The sequence below is a fragment of the Lonchura striata genome, chromosome 7 (genome assembly GCF_050655825.1).
Source record: "Lonchura striata isolate lonStrDom1 chromosome 7, ASM5065582v1, whole genome shotgun sequence".
NCBI lineage: Eukaryota > Metazoa > Chordata > Aves > Passeriformes > Estrildidae > Lonchura > Lonchura striata.
This window is the reverse complement of record NC_140709.1, coordinates 33,753,243-33,772,103: the sequence shown is the minus strand read 5'-3', so window position 1 is coordinate 33,772,103 and position 18,861 is coordinate 33,753,243. Positions and strand designations below refer to the sequence as shown.

Genomic DNA, 18,861 nt, shown 5'->3' with positions numbered 1-18,861 from the left:
CCAGAGGAGCAGCTTTCTTCCCCACTGCATTTCCAGAGGAGCAGCTTTCTTCCCATTGCATTCCCAGAGGAGCAGCTTTCTTCCCCACTGCATTCCCAGAGGAGCCCAGGCCCACCTCCACCAGCCCTGGAGCTCCAGAGGAAAACTCCCCCCTTGTGCAGGATCCTGCTCCAGCAGAAGCACAGCTGGCACTGCAGGAGGGCTGAGCCACCCTGGGATGGGGCTGCTGCCACCACCCTGACCAACAAGGTGTCAGATCCTATTCTCACTCTGTCAGTGGTTTGTTTTGTTGTTTTGGGGTTTTTTTGTCTGTACTATTGCATTTGTATTTTTAATTTTCCTAGTAAAGACATGTTATTCCTACTGCCGTATCTTTGCCTGAGAGCCCCTTAATTTCAAATTTCTAATCATTCACAGGGAGGATGTTCACATTTTCCATTTCACGGGAGGCTCCTGCAGACACCTGCCTTTTCAAACCAAGATACATGAACAAAACATCCTTAGGAAAAAGTTTGCTTTTCATGCTTGAACATTCCTCTCATTATTAGTCCAATATTTTTTGCCCTACATATTGAGGCTGATTGCTTCCCTCTCCTTCTGAGAAGCACTTTACTTGTTAGAAGCTAGTTAGTGCTTTCTTTCTGAATCTTCCTATTTTTCAGTTAATCAAATCTTCCGGTCCTTTCTCACAAGACACGTTTTCTACATGAACATCCCCTTTTTCCTGCAGTCTCTGGGGTTAACTGATCCTTTCTCTGAGCTGGATAGAGCCAGAATTTCCAGTGAGGACTGCTGATAATGAATGCAGAATTATTCCATGTGTTTCACAAGATACAAATCTGTATAGTCACCCCAGAGTGGCATTTGAGGTATTTTTCTCTTCTATCCTTCAGCAGAAGGGTGCTGTTGATTCATGTGTGGCTTCAGATCTATAATTCCAACATTCTGTCCTGCAGAAGCACCACTAAATCAGTTACTTTCCTTCCCCTATTCTGTGGCTGATGATTCAAAAGTTTGGGGTTTTTTCTTTTTTTTTTCAGGCTGCATCTCTAGTTTGTCATGATAATTTGCACTCCGACCCTGTCCTCCAACACAGTGACAGTGCCACCCACTTTTAAAATATTTTAAATTTTTTAGGTTGGCATTTCCTTCAGGGCTGGCCACTGAACCATGCAGAGAATATGTTGCCAATCTGTGGTGGGCCCTGGTAGGCTGAGGAAATTAGCATGGGTTTCACACAAACAGAACCCTCTAGCATGGGGATGACACCCATCAATTACCAGCAATATCTCATTTACCTTAGAAAAGGGAAATAATTAACTGTATATGCATTTCACCAAGGAAAAACCTTGGTAAAAAGGTAAAAACCTTGCAGGTTTTTCCAAAATATGCATTTTTTGGAAAAACCTGCACCAAAAAAGAGCTGTGTGGTGAAATGTGTGTGTATGCATCAGGAACTGAGCTTCAATTAACAGCTGGATCAAGCCCAGAAGTGGTAAAAGAAGTGAGCACAAATTAACCAACTGACCTTGGGTGCCTGGCACAGAGAAATTAAAGTCTGCAAAACCAAACAAGCTCAGAGACATTTGCATTTTCTTTTGGAATTGCTTTTTCACCTCCCAGGAGTGGTATTTTAGTAATTTAGTAGTTGACAGTAATTGAGGGTGAGGTTAGGAAAGAATTATAAACTAATTGATATCAATATGAAAAAGTGAAAATGAGGGGAAAATCCTTTGCAGGACTGAATGGTTACTGTTGAGCACTTCAATTTATGTGATTAGGCTATTTCATTTCAAGATGTATTGTTTCTCATTAATAAACCCATGCATTGCTGACCTGGATCCAATTCATACTTATCCAATAATGTAAGGCAGGATATCAGACTTTCAAGTTACTACAGAGCTTGTTTAGATAGCTAAAGTAATCACTGGGTCTAATTATTGTTCTCTGTTAACTATGTGAAAATGAACATGTATAAGGATACTTCTTTTCTGTATTTGCATTATAATACTAAATCTCTACTTAGATATTACCTTTGAGCCCTACAGAAATAATCCTTTCTACCTGTAAAAGAACTATTTTTTATATTTTATTTTCAGTAGCTGATTTTTTTTTTCAAGAATCAACAGGAAAAGAGGCCCACTTGTTCATCTTGAAGAGAAACTCCACCTCTGACACTTCCAATATTTGTCATCACTCACAAGAAAAAACAGGAAATTTTTCATAAGCATTTTGAGTTATTTTCATACTTAAAAAGTAAATATAATTTAGTCTCAGTTAGCAAGGAGTAAATCCAGATATTTCAACTATTTCCCAAACTTCAGCCATCCCTGAAGCAAAAACCATAGAGAGATGCCTAAAGTCCAAAAATTGCCCAGGAATTTCCCATTTCTGTGTGGAAGTACAGAGAAAGGAAAACAGATATTTATTTACTTAACACAACAGAGAAGAGAAAAATTAGTAATTTACTCAAGTAGGAAATAGAAAGCTAATTTGGGCCATCCCATTGTTGCCTTCTTGAGGAATATAAAAGCTCTCATGAGGACTCAGCAGATCGAAGTTTCCCTGTTACGTATCAATTCCACCATGGAATCACAGGATGGTTGTAAGGGACTTTAGAGCCCATCCAGTTCCACCCCGTGCCATGGGCAGGGACACCTTCCACTATCCCAGGCTGCTGCAAGCCCTGTTCAAGCTGACCTTGGACACTCACAGGGTTGGAGAAACCACAGCCGCTCTGGGCGAGCTGTGCCAGGGCCTCAGCACCCTCACAGGGAAAAACTCCCGGGAAGCTCCTCTCAGGGAAGAATTTCTTGCCGAGGTCTGACCTGTCAGCAGGACGGGGCAGCAGTCCCTGGGGCTGCTCCTGGCACGGCTCACCTGCAGCATGCTGGGCAGCACCCACTGGTAGCCGCTGAGGGAGAAGAGGTGGTTGAAGTGCACGGCCGTGTTGATGACGGTGGCGGCGTACTGCCGCAGCAGGGCACTGTCCTCGGGGTGCAGGATCAGGGCACCGTTGAACACGTTCAGGAACAGCATGATCTCATCCCCCCACGGGAACTCGCTGGGCATGCCCAGGAACATCTCTTCCAGCAGCTTAATCCACAAGCTTTTCTGAAGGGTATCTAGGCCAAAGAGCTCTTTGCCAGCTGCAGGGGAGAAGAGCAATCAACAGCAACAGCAGTCAGCTCTGTCCACCACAGCCAGCCTCACCTCACCACAAAGAACCATCCCAGAACAAGGACCATCTTTAAAAATTATTTCACCCATCCTGTGTTTTCTTTAAGTGTCCACAGGGCTTGAGCAAACATCGACTTAAACCATCAATATGAAGATGAAGAATGATAAATATCACAAAGTTCATTAATCTGCTGGTTGGACACTCTTCCCTTAAAATGTGGAAGATCTGAGTTTGTACAAGCATCATGTGTCCCACACAGAGGCTGTGCAGATTTATGCTTAGGTTTTATGTCCCAGGTGTCCCACACATTACAGGAGACTGATGCAGGGTTACAATAATGCTTCTGAAATCAAGTGCCTTTAGGGCTGGTACAGAACTTGCCAATGTTTATCAATGTGCAACAATGGGCTATTTAACCTATTTTACATCAGGCTAGAAACCCTGCTTTACATCCAGAGCAAAGTTTCTGTGTGGACCGTTTCTTTATCCCTGCTGCAGAATTTGCCCAGAATCTTCCTTGAATGTCAAGGATGATTCCTCAAAGCAGATGGCAAATGACTTTGAGCAATCCTTTCTAGGTAGTCTCATGCATAATTTTAACAGTCAATTAAAACTTATTCTCATTTGAGTCCAAAGCAAGTAGCCTTGTCTGGAGAATTCTAACAGTGAAGCCTTTTCTGCTGCTGTGCTTTTACAAACCAACAGCTCTGTATCAGTTTCCCCAGGAAGAGATTAATCAGCTTCCAGAAAAGCTGCAAGCCTGTGTGTTTCTAAGGGAAATGAAGCTCTCACTGTGATGGCTTAAGGGGCTGGAACAAAGGCTAGACAGAGCTAAGAGGAATGAAGAGGATATTAATTGAATTGCCTTCAAAGGCCACACCCTGGCAGTCAGTGCCACAGTCGTGGCTCTGCCTGGATGGCTCCAAGATGGAAGCAAAAGAGGGCTTGGTCATGAGATCTCACATTTTTATGAGTTTTGGACCATTAGCATATTGGAGCTAATTGTCCAATTACAGCTCCAGCCCATGAAGTCCCATCTGTCTTGTTTTTCTCTCTTCTGTCCACCCTTGTTTATGCTCCTGGACCTGAGATTTGGATCTGTTGTCCTTGAGAAGGAATTGTCTACCTACTCTGTGAAGAGAGCTCACCATCCCCTAATATGAAGTCCAGACCCACCCACTAAAGCAGCAGAGAGTCTGAAAAATATAAAAGCTAACACCTGAGGCACAAGTGAACCCTTCTGGGCCTTGTGCAGCCCTCCAGGAGAGCTGCCAGGGGAGCATACCGTGGGGGTCACTGAAGAGCGAGAACTCGGCGTCAATGGCGCTGCGGGGGAAGGAGGGCAGGCGCAGGAGGTCCTCCTGCAGCATGGACACGTGGGACTGCTTGTGGGCTGGAGGGATCTTCTGCGTCAGGGAGATCAGGAACAGCACCCTCCCCACCTCCTCCAGCTTGCGGGTGAACACCTGGCAGGGGAGGAGAGACACAGATCTACAGCAGCCTAACCCCAAAGCTCTTTAAAACGTCCGTGCACTTCAGCAGGTTCATTTCGATGGCTTGCTCTGATCTGAGGGCTGCTGCACTCATGGCTCAGAGGATCATGGTGAAATTCATAGGGCTGGTGCTGCACCCTCTCACTAGAATTTGTGTGCCACTGATAGTAAAAGGGTTTAAAATCATGGGGATTAAGGGTTAAAAGAAAAATTAAGCTTAGGAGGGCCTGAAAAGAAAATAAAGACTTTATACCTTGCTAGAACTGCACCTGTGTAGCTAGTACATGATAAATGATATAATATTTAGATGTGATGATTGTTTAATCATAAGAATAATCATGAGAAACTGTGCTCAGGGAAGAAAGATCATGAGAAACTCATGTCAATGTATACAATAGAACAATATAAGTTTAATAATTAATATGTAAGTCATGTAACGATAGAATAGAAAATACGTTCAGCTCGAAAGCCGTGTCAGAGTCAGATTTGGGTCTGGACCCCTGATTCCCAGAGCTCTCAATAAAAGCACCTGCATGGAATCATATCCCATGATTATGTGTGTTCCTGAACACTAACACCACTGTTCTCCAGCCAGGTCTGCAAAGATGGCCTGTGTTTTTAAATACAGTTCTAACAAGTCTTTCCATTCCAGTCTTCTGGAGGAGACTAGAGGTTGTGGAACAATTTTCAACTTTGCCATGGGTTTTTCTGTAGATTAATGTAAGCCCCAAGGTGGTCAGAGAAACCAGCTCTAAGCTGAAAGCCATGTCTGTATTTCCTCCCTTCTAGGTCTTAGACTATAGTCAACAAGAAGTTGGAATTGCTATCTACCTTCTGGGATAAGACATCTGGCCATGGAAAATATATGTATAATTGCAAAAGAAAAGTAGTCAATAAAACAAAGCAAGTACTTTTCCATGGAAAAAGTACAATTTTTTTGCTGCTCAGTGGTGGTTACTACAGTGTTTCTTTCTTAGCAGTAGCTGGATGTTTTCGAGCAACACCTTGCATGACTCGAGAGAGACTGGCAAATGTGTGATACAAGTTTTACCTTAGAAGTATTTTGGACTCTAAATGCACTATATATAAAAATGTGGAGAGCAAAATAATGCCCTGACTAAAATATTAAGCCCATTTAAATATTTTTGGATCATGTAGAGTGTATTAAACTCATTTATTTGTGGGACACTTCCTAGAACCTAGAACCTGTTAGAAATGCAACTAAGTTGATCTCGGGTAATTTCTACTGACAGATGCAGCACATGAAATATGTTCCTATTCTGTGCCATACACATATGAGATGGCATTGACTTTATTTTCCACTATTTTAGCTGCTAGTAGCTCTCAAGCAGCTTTATAGCTGACTTTTATAACCACTCCTGATGATATTTTCCTACTCTCAGTAAGAACACAACTATAATAGCTGGTTTTTGGCTACAAAAATGCAACTTTTAATACCAAATGCATAATGTTTAAGCACATTCCCACACATCCTTTTGTAAATTTCCTGCAAAATTATCCACTAAAAGGAAACTGGCTGCACAGAGTGGGGGAAAGGGGAATTCACATCCCAATCTAATCTGCAATAATGTACAGTATATACAGCCCCAAGGCAGATTTCACATGGATTGCTACTGCTCCAGCAAAGCTCTTGATCTGCATGCAGCATGAAGGAAAACCTTTAAAGGGGAAAAAAATAAAATTATTTTCAGAGTTTTCTGGGAAGAAGTATTTGGTGACAGTGAGTTACCTGTTTCTGAATGAGCTCTTGACCCTTTTCTGGATGCATCTGCACCAGGTTGAGCTGGGGAGAAACTGACCTCCGGAAAGGGTAAATATCACGGACGTAGGTCTGCCAGGAAAGGAAAAAAGAGTATTTTAAACAAGTGTAATCACTATGGAATCACTCAACAGAATGGAATAAAGGGCCCTTTAGCCCCTTCTGAAGGGCAGGGGCTTTCAGACAGTGTCAGGCTTCATAAAAGAGCACAAACAGAAGAGAAATTTGGTCTTTTCTCCAAAAACTAGACATTCTCATCTTCTGCCTCTTCCCTCTTCTCTCAAATTCCAATCTTTCACCATACACAACTAAAGATGTGATGCCCACAGACAGAACTCTATTTATCGGATGTTTGTTCTTCTTTAGATAACCCTGATGTTTAAAAAGAAGCAAGATGAAAAGTCACATGGACTTGATCTTTGCCATACCTTGTTGTAATGAATGAGGTTCCAACGCTTATCCATTAAAAAATAATGAGAAGACTGAGTTTCAGGTATGTTAAAAAACTCCAGACACTCCTGAAAAGAAGGAAAACAAAATATCCTGTTACTTTTTAGTTGTTTTCTACAAATACCACAACATCCAAAAGAAGAACATGCATCTAATAATCTATAAAGGCACAAATATGCATGCCTCAATCAGATTGCACACTGTTGTGGCTTTAATTATTTATTTCTTTTGTTAATCATGAAGTACCTGAGTATGTTTGTGAAAATCAAGGCATGCTGACATCACAATTCTGAAGACTGGTGTTATTTTATCTTGGTATCACACATATTTGTCTGACTGTATGAGCCATATGGGCCTGGGTATTTATCAAGACTTAGTGATAGGTGATATGCAGAGACACTGAAGTTCTGACCCTTCAAAACACTGAGATGTGATTCCCAGTAAAATTTAACACAGTCAGACAAACTGAAGGCTTTTACAAATCTGTTTCCTATGTGGTTCAGTTAAAACCATTCAGGAAATTTTTGGCTGAAAGTGACTGCATAGCTCCTGGATACCAGAATATTGTTGTGGTTACTGAACTATCATTTTCACTCTGATCTTGATCAATCTCTCAGCACTAGTCTTGATAAAACCAAACATTTAAATGATTTGTGTTACTTATCAAAAGTATACAGCAAATACCCAAAAGCTGCAGTTCTCCAAATGTAGTTGCATTTGTGAGGTTTGAGTTCAGAGCATTTCCATTATCCTTAAATATGGGGTCCTGTTTATTGCAACCAGGCTCCCCTCACAGGGACACAGATATACCTGTGAGCAAAATTTCCCTCCCTGACTCTGGGACAGGATGATCAGAATGGATTGCTGGCATCCAGGTATGGCAGGTAAATGTAAGCAGTTTGTCCAGCTCAAAAACTCACTCCTACCTTCAGGAGAGCTTCAAACTGTGTGTCCTCATGGACTGGTAACTGCGTTGGGATGTCACACTCATTCTGTCCATGCACAACAAGGGTTTTTGTGCCTAGAGGAAGAAAAATTGTTGCATTCAACCTGGCTTCTTTAATTAAATCCATTTCATGAGACTGCCCATGGAAGAAGAGTGGTACTTGAAATTCATTCCTGGACAGGCAGACTAAGCGAGTCCTGTCTGGAACTATTAAGCAGTGTTAACATATTCTCACACTTCCACAGTTTAATGAGAAATTGATCTTTCATCTGTTCTTAAAAGATGAGCTGACTTTAGCAGCAACTGTCAGCTCTGAGGAACAACCACACACAAAAGGTCAAACTTGTTTATCAGCAAGATATCTCGTGTGACTCATGATGCCCAGAGTCTGAATGGTAGAGATTTACAGTAATGCTCCTGCCAGCCTTTCACAGCCCAACTGGCACAAAGCTCTGGGTTAAAATACTGTTATAATTCACTTTCCGTTTGCTTCTTTTAGAGCTCTTAAAGTGGTTTTCTGACTCTCAAGTTATCAGCAGTAGAATTTACTGACTGACTACTCAACTGAAGGAACATTGCCTTAAAATATGCAGCCATTTGTAAGGTTTTTTTCTGATGCATCTTATTTTTGGTAAAGTGGGCCATAAACTTTGAAGTGAAGGAGATTTAAAGACTATTTTCATATACCTGGCATTGAGGCAGTCACCAGCAGCTTCACTTCACACTGTTCCTTCTTCATGGTCTGTTTGAGATCTTTGAAGAAGAGTCCTTCAACATAACCCACCACTTCCCAAAGGAAGGTAAGAGTGGCAGAAATGGCATCCATGCCCCATTCACATGGAGTCCGTACAAAATACATGATCAATCCTACCTGCAGGTAGTAAGGAAGAGGAATATCAGGTTGTACACACTACTTTCACTGTGCAGAGCATTGTATAAACACAGAATAACAGTATTGTTCTACCTTTCTTCATTCAGTGGGATAGACTCATTAAACTTTCATAATGAAATTTTATACATATTAAAGAACACTCTGCCTGCAATATTCTTCCTTTTTGTAGAGATCATGAGGATTGGGGGCAAAATGTACAGCTTGAAGCACCACTGCAGATGAAGAAAAGGGTGAATATCTGCAGTTAGAGATTTCCTATTCTTTATGCTCTGAAGTGCTGCCATGTAGACAACTCACAAGCTACAGAAGGTTCCCTGGAGAAGCATACACCTTGTCTGCTTCACCTCCTAACTACATTTGTCCACAGTCTTGAAAGAAGTTGCTAGATCTGCTCCAAGAGGACTGTCTACTAGGAAAGCACTTTCTGAAGCCAAATTAAGTAAAGTAATTAAAGGTTTCTAGTGCTGAGACACTTCTAATCGTCTTCAACTCATTGGCTGAAGTTCAGTTCAGAAATCTATGACAGGTTGCTTAGGGGTTTAATGAAAACAGAAAGGTTCCTTTTCCTCCCTCTAGAAGGCCAGAAAGGCTAGTGGAAGCCTGGTGACTTACACCCACAACCAGGAGCAAGTATGAGCTATAGAAGAAAAATAAAGTGCATTTATTGCACACATGAAGGCAGAAGAGAGATTCTGGCTGCACAGTGAGCCCACAAGCTACTCACCAAGTAGTTAAAGAGGATATGAGATGTCTGGGCAGGAAAGTCTCCAATGTTCAACAAAAGTTTCCTTAGCATATACATCAACTCGTCCTGGAAGAAAAGCAAAAGTTTTTTCTTCCCACCAAAAAGTGAAGAATAGATTTCTCCCTTTTGTCCTTTCTTGCTTTGTTTCTTTCCATTTTTCCACAGTCCCTTTTTCAGCTTTGTCTCTCAGTGCATGAAGTAAAACTATACACCTGTTACTGCTCCCACATATTGCAAAATAAGGCCCAGGGCACTGCATCCAGGCCAGTGTCTTTCCCATTTCAACTCAGAGAGGCCAGTACCTCCTGCTGCAATTTGTACTGACTGTGATGGTGCTGATTGTGCACTGCTGTCCCTGTGATTACCCCAGATGATCTGTGACATCTAGTTAATCTCACATCAGCTGTGTCTGTGGGGTGGGAGGAGTGGGCAGAATCTATCTTCCCTTATTTTGGAGAGTGCCTGCCTTAAATGTAGCCTAAGATATTCCTCATGGTGTGAAGGGATTATAGAAGGGATAGAATCTCATTGTCAGCTGAAGAGAGAATGGCATCACAAATGTCTTCTATGGCCTTTATCCTCTAACCCCACAGCATATTTGAGCCAGTGTTGTAGGCATAGATATGCACAGGACAATCCATGCCAGTGATACACCTGCAGGGAAATACACCTGCAGGGAAATACAGCTGCTCTCTGTGTTCTGTACTTGTGGTTGTAGTAGACCTATGAAGAGATGGTGAAATAACAGCTTGCAATGGCTCAGAGGCCTCTGAGGCTGGACAGATGACAGCTTTCTTCTCAAAGGTACTGAACAAACAACCTCTCTGATCAGAGATGTTGTGGATGCCCCATCCCTGGAAGTGTTTAAGGGGAGATTCAAAGAGGGTTTGAGCAGCCTGGTGCAGTAAAAGGTATCCAGTGGCGGGGGGCTGGAAGTATTTGATATTTAAGGTTGCTTCCAACCCAAACAATTCTGTGGGACAGACGAGACCTTCTGACCTTAAATGAAAGCTTTGTGGGTGATTGCTGAGAAGTCAGGAATAGTAAGTCCACCAACACCTGCTTGCTCAAGGAAGAATAGGACAGCCTTTCTTGACATTTCTCAGGTTTAATATTCAGTTTTGAGTCAGTTTTTAGGTAGTGGCTTGTAAGCTGAGGCCAGTGATATTATTGATATCATACACCAAATATGCAGTTGAGAAAGTGATAGTGCAGTTGAGAGTTTCCCTGCCTTCTACACGATCAGAACCAGCATGCTTTTCTTCCATAGATCTTGGAAGCAGTCTAATAAGCCACAGAGATGCAATGCCACCCCATCTTGCAGAGAACCTGAATAGAGTGGCATGAGTGAAAGCAATACTGTCTATGCCATGTTCACTAAGCAGCTGCTCAAAGCTTGGCTTGCAGCAAGTCAGTGGTGATAAATCAGCCGTGTCCTGTTTACATCAGGGGACAAAGACTGAAGCCAAATGATGACATGCTGCATTACAATAGCAAATTCTTTCTCCAGTGATGTCCACAAAGTGCCTCTGCTGGCAGCTGTGCTCCCCTGCTCTGAATCCCTACACCTGCTGGGGAGGGGCAGAGGGTACCTGTCGATTGCTGATGGTGAGCTTCTCGAGGAAGTGGCGCAGAACTGTAGAGGGATCTTCAATCAAGCAGTTCCACAGGACCTGCTGAGCAACAGCACTTACTGTAAGAGAGAAAGGAAACCATGTCAGAATCATCTCTTGGAAAAGCCATGAACCGGTGTACTGTAAAAAACTTTCCTAGTCTTCTTCCCTCCTCTGTCATATTTTATACTGAACACTCAAGCCACCATTTGATGCACTGGAATTCCTGGTAACCAGTGCAGTGATCCCAATAATAATAATCACAGGTCTAGTATTTGAACCTTCCCTAACTACAGATACGACAGGAAGCACTTCAAGATTGTTGAGGAATGATAAAGAAATATCTGATTGGATTCTTAACTCCAGATGGACAAAATCCAGCAACTGAGAGATATAAATTCATGTACTTTTTTTGTTCATGCACATAAGTTCAATTTCATGGTGATTCATAGAATGATTTGTTCTGGTGTTGATGAACAGTATTAGATAGTCAGCAGGGAATTGTGTTGATGATCAGCTCCCTGAAGAGCAATTATTTGCAATCCTCTGAAGGTCAACAACAACACAGAATTATTAGTTATTTTGTTTTCAGTACTCAGCTCCTGATCATAAAATCACACATACATTGTTTAGAGGGCTGGCTACATACAGCTAAAACTGAATACAAAATGTAACAGGTAGTTAAATGCACAACTAGCTGACATGATGAGTGAGAGATGAAGGAAGCAAAACAGCCCACCATGTATTAACACTTTAAAAAAACAAATACAAGGAAATATACTACTAATTTACAAAGACATCATAGCCCATAACCAGAATGTTCAGGCTATGTATAGGGGGCTTTCTGCTTGTCATAGGAACACAAAAATATGAGTGGGAATAGATCTCCAGAGATTTTCAGTCCAAGCCCTGCGTGAAGCAGGAACTGTCACCTACACTAGGTATGTTAACCACAGCTATGACTAGCCAGGGCTTGATAAACCCTGGTGATTAACTTCCTTCACAATTTCTAAACTGAACTTCCCAAGTTGTAAACTCTAAGTCAGTGTTCTTCTAACTCTCTGTTCCCTTTGAATCACACCAAACATGCCCAGCTTCTACAATTACTCCTCAAAGAACACTTCTGTTAGGCCTCTTACCATCCTTGTATCCCCCAGTAGATTTTTTTCAGCTTCTTAATATTTCTTTTGAATTAGGGGCTTTTTTAGGATCCTGAAAGTGCAAAATCCCCTCAACGCCAAACACAAATTATGTAGAAAATAAAAAGGGAAAACCCTAGAAAAATACATTTCTATTGTAAGTCTACATTCAAATAGTTTTGAAACTGGTTAATTGAGGTCATTACCAGCTACTCCATCCTCCCGGACTTCTCCATCTTCCATCAAATGGACAATGGGGAGCACTGCTGCACAAATGCATGCTGGAAACACAGCCTGAGGTGGCTGGGGCACGTGATGGTTTGGAGTGTGCTCCGTAGTGTGCTCTTCATCTGGAGCAGTAAGAGAAGAGGAGTTAGGGAACACACTGTGCTACTATCCGGGCAGGTTAGACAAACATTTATGTTAGTGGCTCTACACGCAGAACAAAGATCAGAACACTGCTCACTGTGCAAGCATGACAGGTTTGCTGCTGTCACCAAGTAGAAATGGAACTCCAGGCAATTTCTGGATCAAAAAATTTCACTGTAAATATGTAATTTTTCAATTTACATTTCTTGTCTTGTATCCAATCCAGTTCCTTTCAATAAAATCCCTTTTTTTCAGCTAGAGTGCTCCCTGTAGCACTACTCTCCAAGTAGAACACGAGAGGCAAGAGAAAGTATTGTGACAGCAGAGGTGAACAAAATAATGAAGGGCAGGAACTTATGATAAAGTAGTTCAAGCTTGGGAATACATTTAGCAAAAGGCAACATCAGAGCTTTATGGGTCAGCAGGAAAGGCTTCCAGTGAATGAAATCTTGGAGGGAATGGTCCGAAGTGAAGGCACCCACCTTCTGCACTGACTGCTGAGCGCACTGACCACACAGAGCCACGGCGAAAAGAATAATTCCTGTGAGAGGTACTGGAGGTGCAGGATGGGCTCACAGAGAGACGGCGGGAGGCCAGGTTGGCAACTTCTTCTACTGACAAAGAGAATAGGAAATGTCAATCCAGATCCAGCCAACAGACTTCAAGGAATTTTTTGAAGGGCAGCAATTGCAGCCCAATGAGAACACTGAAAAGTCAAGTCAGGTAACACTCAGAAGACAGAATTTAAAAGCTATAAAGATCAGCCAGACAGGTAATTTGCTTATGCTTTGGGAAACAGCAAAACATTGGTCCATAAGAGTGTTCAGTGCTCTGGTGCATCACATTTTAACAGAGCTGGCTCTATACTTATTTTCATCCACTCCCTGTTAATCATCATTGTTGCTGGTACTTAGTTTTTCTTAAGAACTAGGATTTCTGCTCACAGATATTCCAGTGTATGCTTAGATCTCATCAACTCTCTACTCACCTAATGGCACATACCTTGGAATGCCTTTAATCAAGTCTTTGTGCTCTCTTAGCCTGGGCCAGTAAAGCTCCTCAATCACAGACTAAACTTATTGTGACTCATGTCATGTAACTTTGGCTGTCTGAAAGTTTGGTATTGAGCTTGATCTGGTCACCTGGGCTCCCCCACTACTCACCACAAAGGTAGAAAACCCCAGAGGTAATTCAGTGTATCCTAAGTTCTGTTTCTTAAGACAGATACAGCCAAAGAGCAATTCCTCCCACCCTTTAATTATTAAAGAGATAAAAGACAGATTTCATTCCTAGTGTTGCATATTCTCTTGTGTTAAATCCTGCAAGAAACTGGGAACTTTGAGATGTTACGTGCTAGCAGTTCTGCTGCAGTTGGGGCAGATGGGGTCAGTGTCTTTATCACCCAGTAAGAACTCAATATATCCAAGGTTTTGTCTCCTCTTCGGTACTAGTTTTCAAATACGCTTTTTCTCCATGACTTGGACTCTTCAACAAATGAATATTGTTGGGACCTTCCTAACACTAAAAATCAGTTTTCCTGGACATCACTGCCCTAAGCTGTGCTCTGTGTTTGTAGGAAATGCTCTCAGGTTGCTGGAATGTAGTTCCTGGTCCCAGAGCACACCTTCTTCTTCCTGCTCAGAGCTGGGTGTGCAGGAGGGCTCGTAGCAGGCCTCCTGAGTGATGGGGATGGCAGTGATAAGACTGGCTTCCCGGCCCAGGCGCTTCTTCTCTTCCTCCTGCTGCAGGTTCTTCAGGATGTGCTCAGCTCGCTGATGGGAACGTGACACAGCTCGGGCAGAAAATGACTTCTGTTGGGAGGAAGAAAGAAGAAACACAGCCTGAAGCTGTTAGTTAAGATGCGCACAGATTTTCTGACAAAGGCTTCACCTCAGTGACGTTCAGCAACTCAGTTTCTAAATATAAATCAGACTAGTGCCAGCTGAACAGAGATTCACTGGGAGAATTATTGGAAATAAACCTACAATAAGCTTTGGTGCAAACTCCTCCCAGGAAACCCCATATGAACCAGTGCAGACTAAACTGTCTCTCAGGCTGTTCTATTGAAAAAAATCTCTTGGGGAGAGAGCAGCTGTGTGCTCCTAAGTCAGTGTCTCTCACAAGGACATGAGGTGCAGTACAGTACCTCAGCAAACAAACAGAAAAGCTTGATGCCCATGTAGAAAATTCTGTGTCCTACACAGACTATACTAGATTTTTTTCCCAGCTGGGAAAGAATTTCAGAGGTTAATCCACAACTTTTGGCTTAACTTACTGCACATCTCTACAGAGAAAAAACAGTGCTTACTCTCAGGACGTCTGCTTACCGACTGATCTTCATTTATAGGATCCTGCACACTCCCACTGCACTGAGGGACCCAGGGAGGGTCAAACATTGGCACAGATGGCATCCCCAGCACAGGAGAAGGCAGAGTGAAGTTTATACTTGGAGGAGGAATCTAAACAAAACCATGAAAGACATTTTGTTACACCAAACTCTTATTGTCAGTATTGTTAATTGAACATGAGCACAATTACCCAATATATAAATTAACTCTGCCAATTTTTCCTACTTCTGTATCTCACTGGACTGTAGCACCATGTATGACACACATCTTCTCTCATATCTCCTGACCTGAGTACCCATTTTATTCTCCCTATTTTATACAGGACTTCTTCATATCACCTCCCCACCTAGTAAGAGTTATACAATAATTTTTTTTCCCTAAACAGAGTTTCAGGAAATTTCATGGCAGTCTGTCATTACACATCTATCCCATAATGCAAGCTGTAAATCATCATTAAGCTTCATGTGTCTTTTCTACCTTGAAGATCTGCTGTGCTCCCTCTTCCATCCTTGGCCACACTTGATATCTGAATCTCCAGAGTGTGTGAAATTTAAGAATGGCATTCAGTCTTTGCACTGTTTCTGGATGATGAAATTCGGACATCAGCATGTCAGAAACAGCCTCTGGCACTTTCACAGCACACAGCAGGAACATGGCAGCTGCAGGGACACAACATCTGATCACCTGTGTTTCTCAATAATATGTTTATTTGGAAAAGAAAAACTGCAGGTGTAAAAACCCACACCAAAAGAAACCCCATCTTGGCTCCATAAATAGGATCACCAACATACCAGCCTAGAGAAAACTGTATTACTTCATGAAACCAAGCACATGTGATTCCACCTTTTGGAGCCACACAGCATTACACTTAAAGCTTGTAAACTCTTCTGTAAAACCTGCCTTTGAAAAGAAAGTACAGCTTTGATCTTCTCAGCCATGACTTGTTTAAAATAAGAACATCTCTTGAAGTAAAGGGACTAATTGAGTTTGGTTTTTAAAGACTGTACTTCCAAGTGATTTCTGTTGATTAATCAAGGCTGATTTAACAGAAACTGTGCCTTTAACAGAAGCTCTGGAACAGGAGACAGTGCCCCAGTAGAAGTCACCTGGATATTTTCATGGATAAAACCAGTTCTTATTTCATGGGACTCCAGGCAATGATCCCAGTCTGTCTCCAAGAGAAAACAGAGCAAGACAAAGGACCATGCAAAACAGCATGATGGTGGCTGAGACAGGACAATCCCCCCTGCCACAGAAAAGCTCATCTGGCCTGTCCACCATCTAGTGCACAGCTCTAGACATCCTTCCCCCTCTTCATGAAGAATTGAGGTGACTCAGCCAGACAAAGGTCAAGCAGGTGGAAGCCAGGAGTGGAACTCCAAATAAACAACTGAGCATAAAAACAGATGTGAGGAAATAAGCTACAAATTCCTGTCTGAGAGACAGCTTTACAATCTATAAAAGCTACACGAATTCCTACAGAGACAGAGTCTCCTACACACTCCCTGAAACATGCAGGGTATCTTCTCCTGAAAGGTCAGATGTAACTCCACAGATACTTTCCCTGGGAATTGAGAGGAAAAATTCTGTGTATCCGATCACCAGTTAGGTGGTAAGTACTTTGGGTTTTAACTTGTACTGTTTCTTTGCTAGCTGTAACATGGGTACCTCTATCATGCACTGCATGTTCTCTACAAATAGTTTTTTGGGGTTTTTTTAATTACTGTGTAGCAAATAGTCTGTTTAAAATCTTATGTCTGTTAATTTTGTGCCTATTAAATAAATTATTTATTCTATAACGAACCAAATCAGCCATTAAAGAACTTGCAAGAGAGAGTGGGTTTTGGGTTGCTGGCCACCCCAATAAAGCCACTGCCTGCTGCCAGAGGCCTGGACAACAGGCAGGGACTTATCTAAGCTCCCACCTCCATTCACAGCAGTAGCTGAGCTGATCCATGTTTGCTTCCATGGATCACATTTGAATATAAAGAGCCTTTAATTAAAGTACAGACTGATGGAGGCCAATCAATGCAGATGGTGTCTGAGGGGCACTGCAGGAGGCAGAAGCAGAAGGATTAGTGTTGCTGTGGGAGTTCAGTGGTGTTAGAGAATCCATGGCTTCCTTGACCAGTAGCTCACCACACTGAAGACAATTTCTCTAGATCTGCTGGCTGTTCCTCCACAGTAGCAAGAAGACATTTGCCAGTGTTTTCTTCAATGCTTATTGAGCAGGTGCCAGGTCCAGAGCAGTGTTTATGGGAGGCAGCACGACCACTGCAGGACAACAAGGCTACTCTCTGACAGCCTGGGTTCCTGGTGCTGCTCAAAATCTGTGGGGACCTTGATGTTCCTTCTGCTCTCTGATCTACTCAAACTATAATAAGTCTTAGTAGGACAGATGTAAAAGGGTGAGTTGAATCTGAAGGAACCAAGAACAGAAACAGAGCCTTGGCAGAGGTCAGCAGATGGTGCTGTAGTACATGAACAAGGCATTCCTTTTAGCCAGCTTCTGTTTTTATCCAGCAACACTGGGGGTTGTCAGAGTTTGACCTCGATGAATGCACTTTATGCTTGGGCTGTATTCACCTGCTACCAAAAAAAGCTACTGCAGACCCTCAAATGGGTTTCAATCCTCCCTTCAGGAAAGGGAGAAGAAGAAAGGTGTCTTTCAGAGGCTGTTTTGGAGCAACAGACAAATAGCACTTCCCAGGAAAAGCAGCAAAACTTCATCCCATTCCCTGTCACCCATGCAAATTTTTTATTAGAATCACAGAATCATTAAGGTTGAAAAGGTTGAAAAGAACCTCTGAGATCATAGAGTTAAAAAAGTATCCAAAACTGTTCCCTCAGAAAGGGTCCTGAAGCAGGGAAAGGAGTACTGCATCAGACAGATTATTTCTCTTTATTTTGCTCCTTCCTCTTCCTGTCTACACAATTGACCAGGGAAAGGCAAATGTTGAAGAAGAGCACAGAAAAACCTGAGAAATGAAGTTTTCTGTGCACTGGTGGAGTAGATGGAAGTGAGAGAAACCTGAAAAACATGAGAAAGGGGATGGGGTGTCAAACAACGTATTTCAGGGCAGAATTCATTGTTAGCTGTGGAAAATAAAGGTCTGGTGTACTGGATTGAAATGTGATGGAAAGGGGAGTAATGGTCAAGGAAACACTTCAAAACTCTTGCATTGTTAACAGCTTTTGATAAAAATATCTGTAACCTAATCTTCAGTGAGACAACACCTTTGACTGCCCCATAGGTAGGCAAATCTTTCAGCCATTTCCTTGTACAATGGGGGAGGAGAAATGTAGAATTTGAAAGTTGTGGGGGGGTTGGTTCATAAACAAATTCAATTAATTTATACTTTATTTAAGGACACTCTGTATTGCACATGAAGGTTGTTCTCAGTTTCTAAGGGCATGGCTCATGATTTCTGTTAGTTTCACATTAGCACACACTGACCAGGAGTGTTTGGACAGTAAGACTAGAGAGGACCTTCTGACTTACATCATCAAATTGCTTCCAAAAGCTCTTAAACCAAAGGGCTTTTGCTTTCTTTTCTGGTGGTTAAAAATCTGTTTTCCACATGAAAGAAGTCATAAAAAGTTATTATGCGTCTTCATTCTACTCTAACAAATTATTCTTAAATATTTAATAAATAATATTTATTTAAATAATAATTAAATAATCCTCTCTCTTTGTCCAGTCTTCTGTCATTATGAAAAGTAAAGACATAGCCTCTCAGTCTTCATCTGAATCCATTAAATAAATATCCTACCTATCATATAGGCTCTTCATTCTTCCTGCTGTCCTAACAGCATCTGTTACATATAAATATCTTACTTCAGTGACCAAAATCGTGCATTTAAAGTGCTGTGTCTAGATAATTGTAAATCACGCTCTATACTAG

General features: G+C 42.0%; 1 protein-coding gene across 12 annotated transcripts in view; it reads right to left on the bottom strand.

Annotated features, from left to right (window-relative positions):
• The window catches only part of UNC80 (unc-80 subunit of NALCN channel complex), a 127,960-nt gene that overhangs the window by 38,386 nt on the left and 70,713 nt on the right, over positions 1–18,861 (bottom strand). For 10 of the 12 annotated variants that reach the window (XM_077785175.2, XM_085585447.1, XM_085585449.1 and 7 more), the window contains 13 exons: positions 15,434–15,615; positions 14,936–15,067; positions 14,233–14,419; positions 13,091–13,222; positions 12,446–12,589; positions 11,080–11,180; positions 9,467–9,553; positions 8,538–8,721; positions 7,831–7,925; positions 6,883–6,972; positions 6,425–6,526; positions 4,467–4,647; positions 2,881–3,149 (listed from right to left, as the gene is read on the bottom strand). In XM_077785175.2, the coding sequence (XP_077641301.1) occupies positions 2,881–3,149; positions 4,467–4,647; positions 6,425–6,526; positions 6,883–6,972; positions 7,831–7,925; positions 8,538–8,721; positions 9,467–9,553; positions 11,080–11,180; positions 12,446–12,589; positions 13,091–13,222; positions 14,233–14,419; positions 14,936–15,067; positions 15,434–15,615 (1,886 nt within the window). The remainder of the gene's footprint in view (positions 1–2,880; positions 3,150–4,466; positions 4,648–6,424; positions 6,527–6,882; positions 6,973–7,830; positions 7,926–8,537; positions 8,722–9,466; positions 9,554–11,079; positions 11,181–12,445; positions 12,590–13,090; positions 13,223–14,232; positions 14,420–14,935; positions 15,068–15,433; positions 15,616–18,861) is intronic. The other 2 variants (XM_085585443.1, XM_077785182.2) reach the window with 1 other exon arrangement.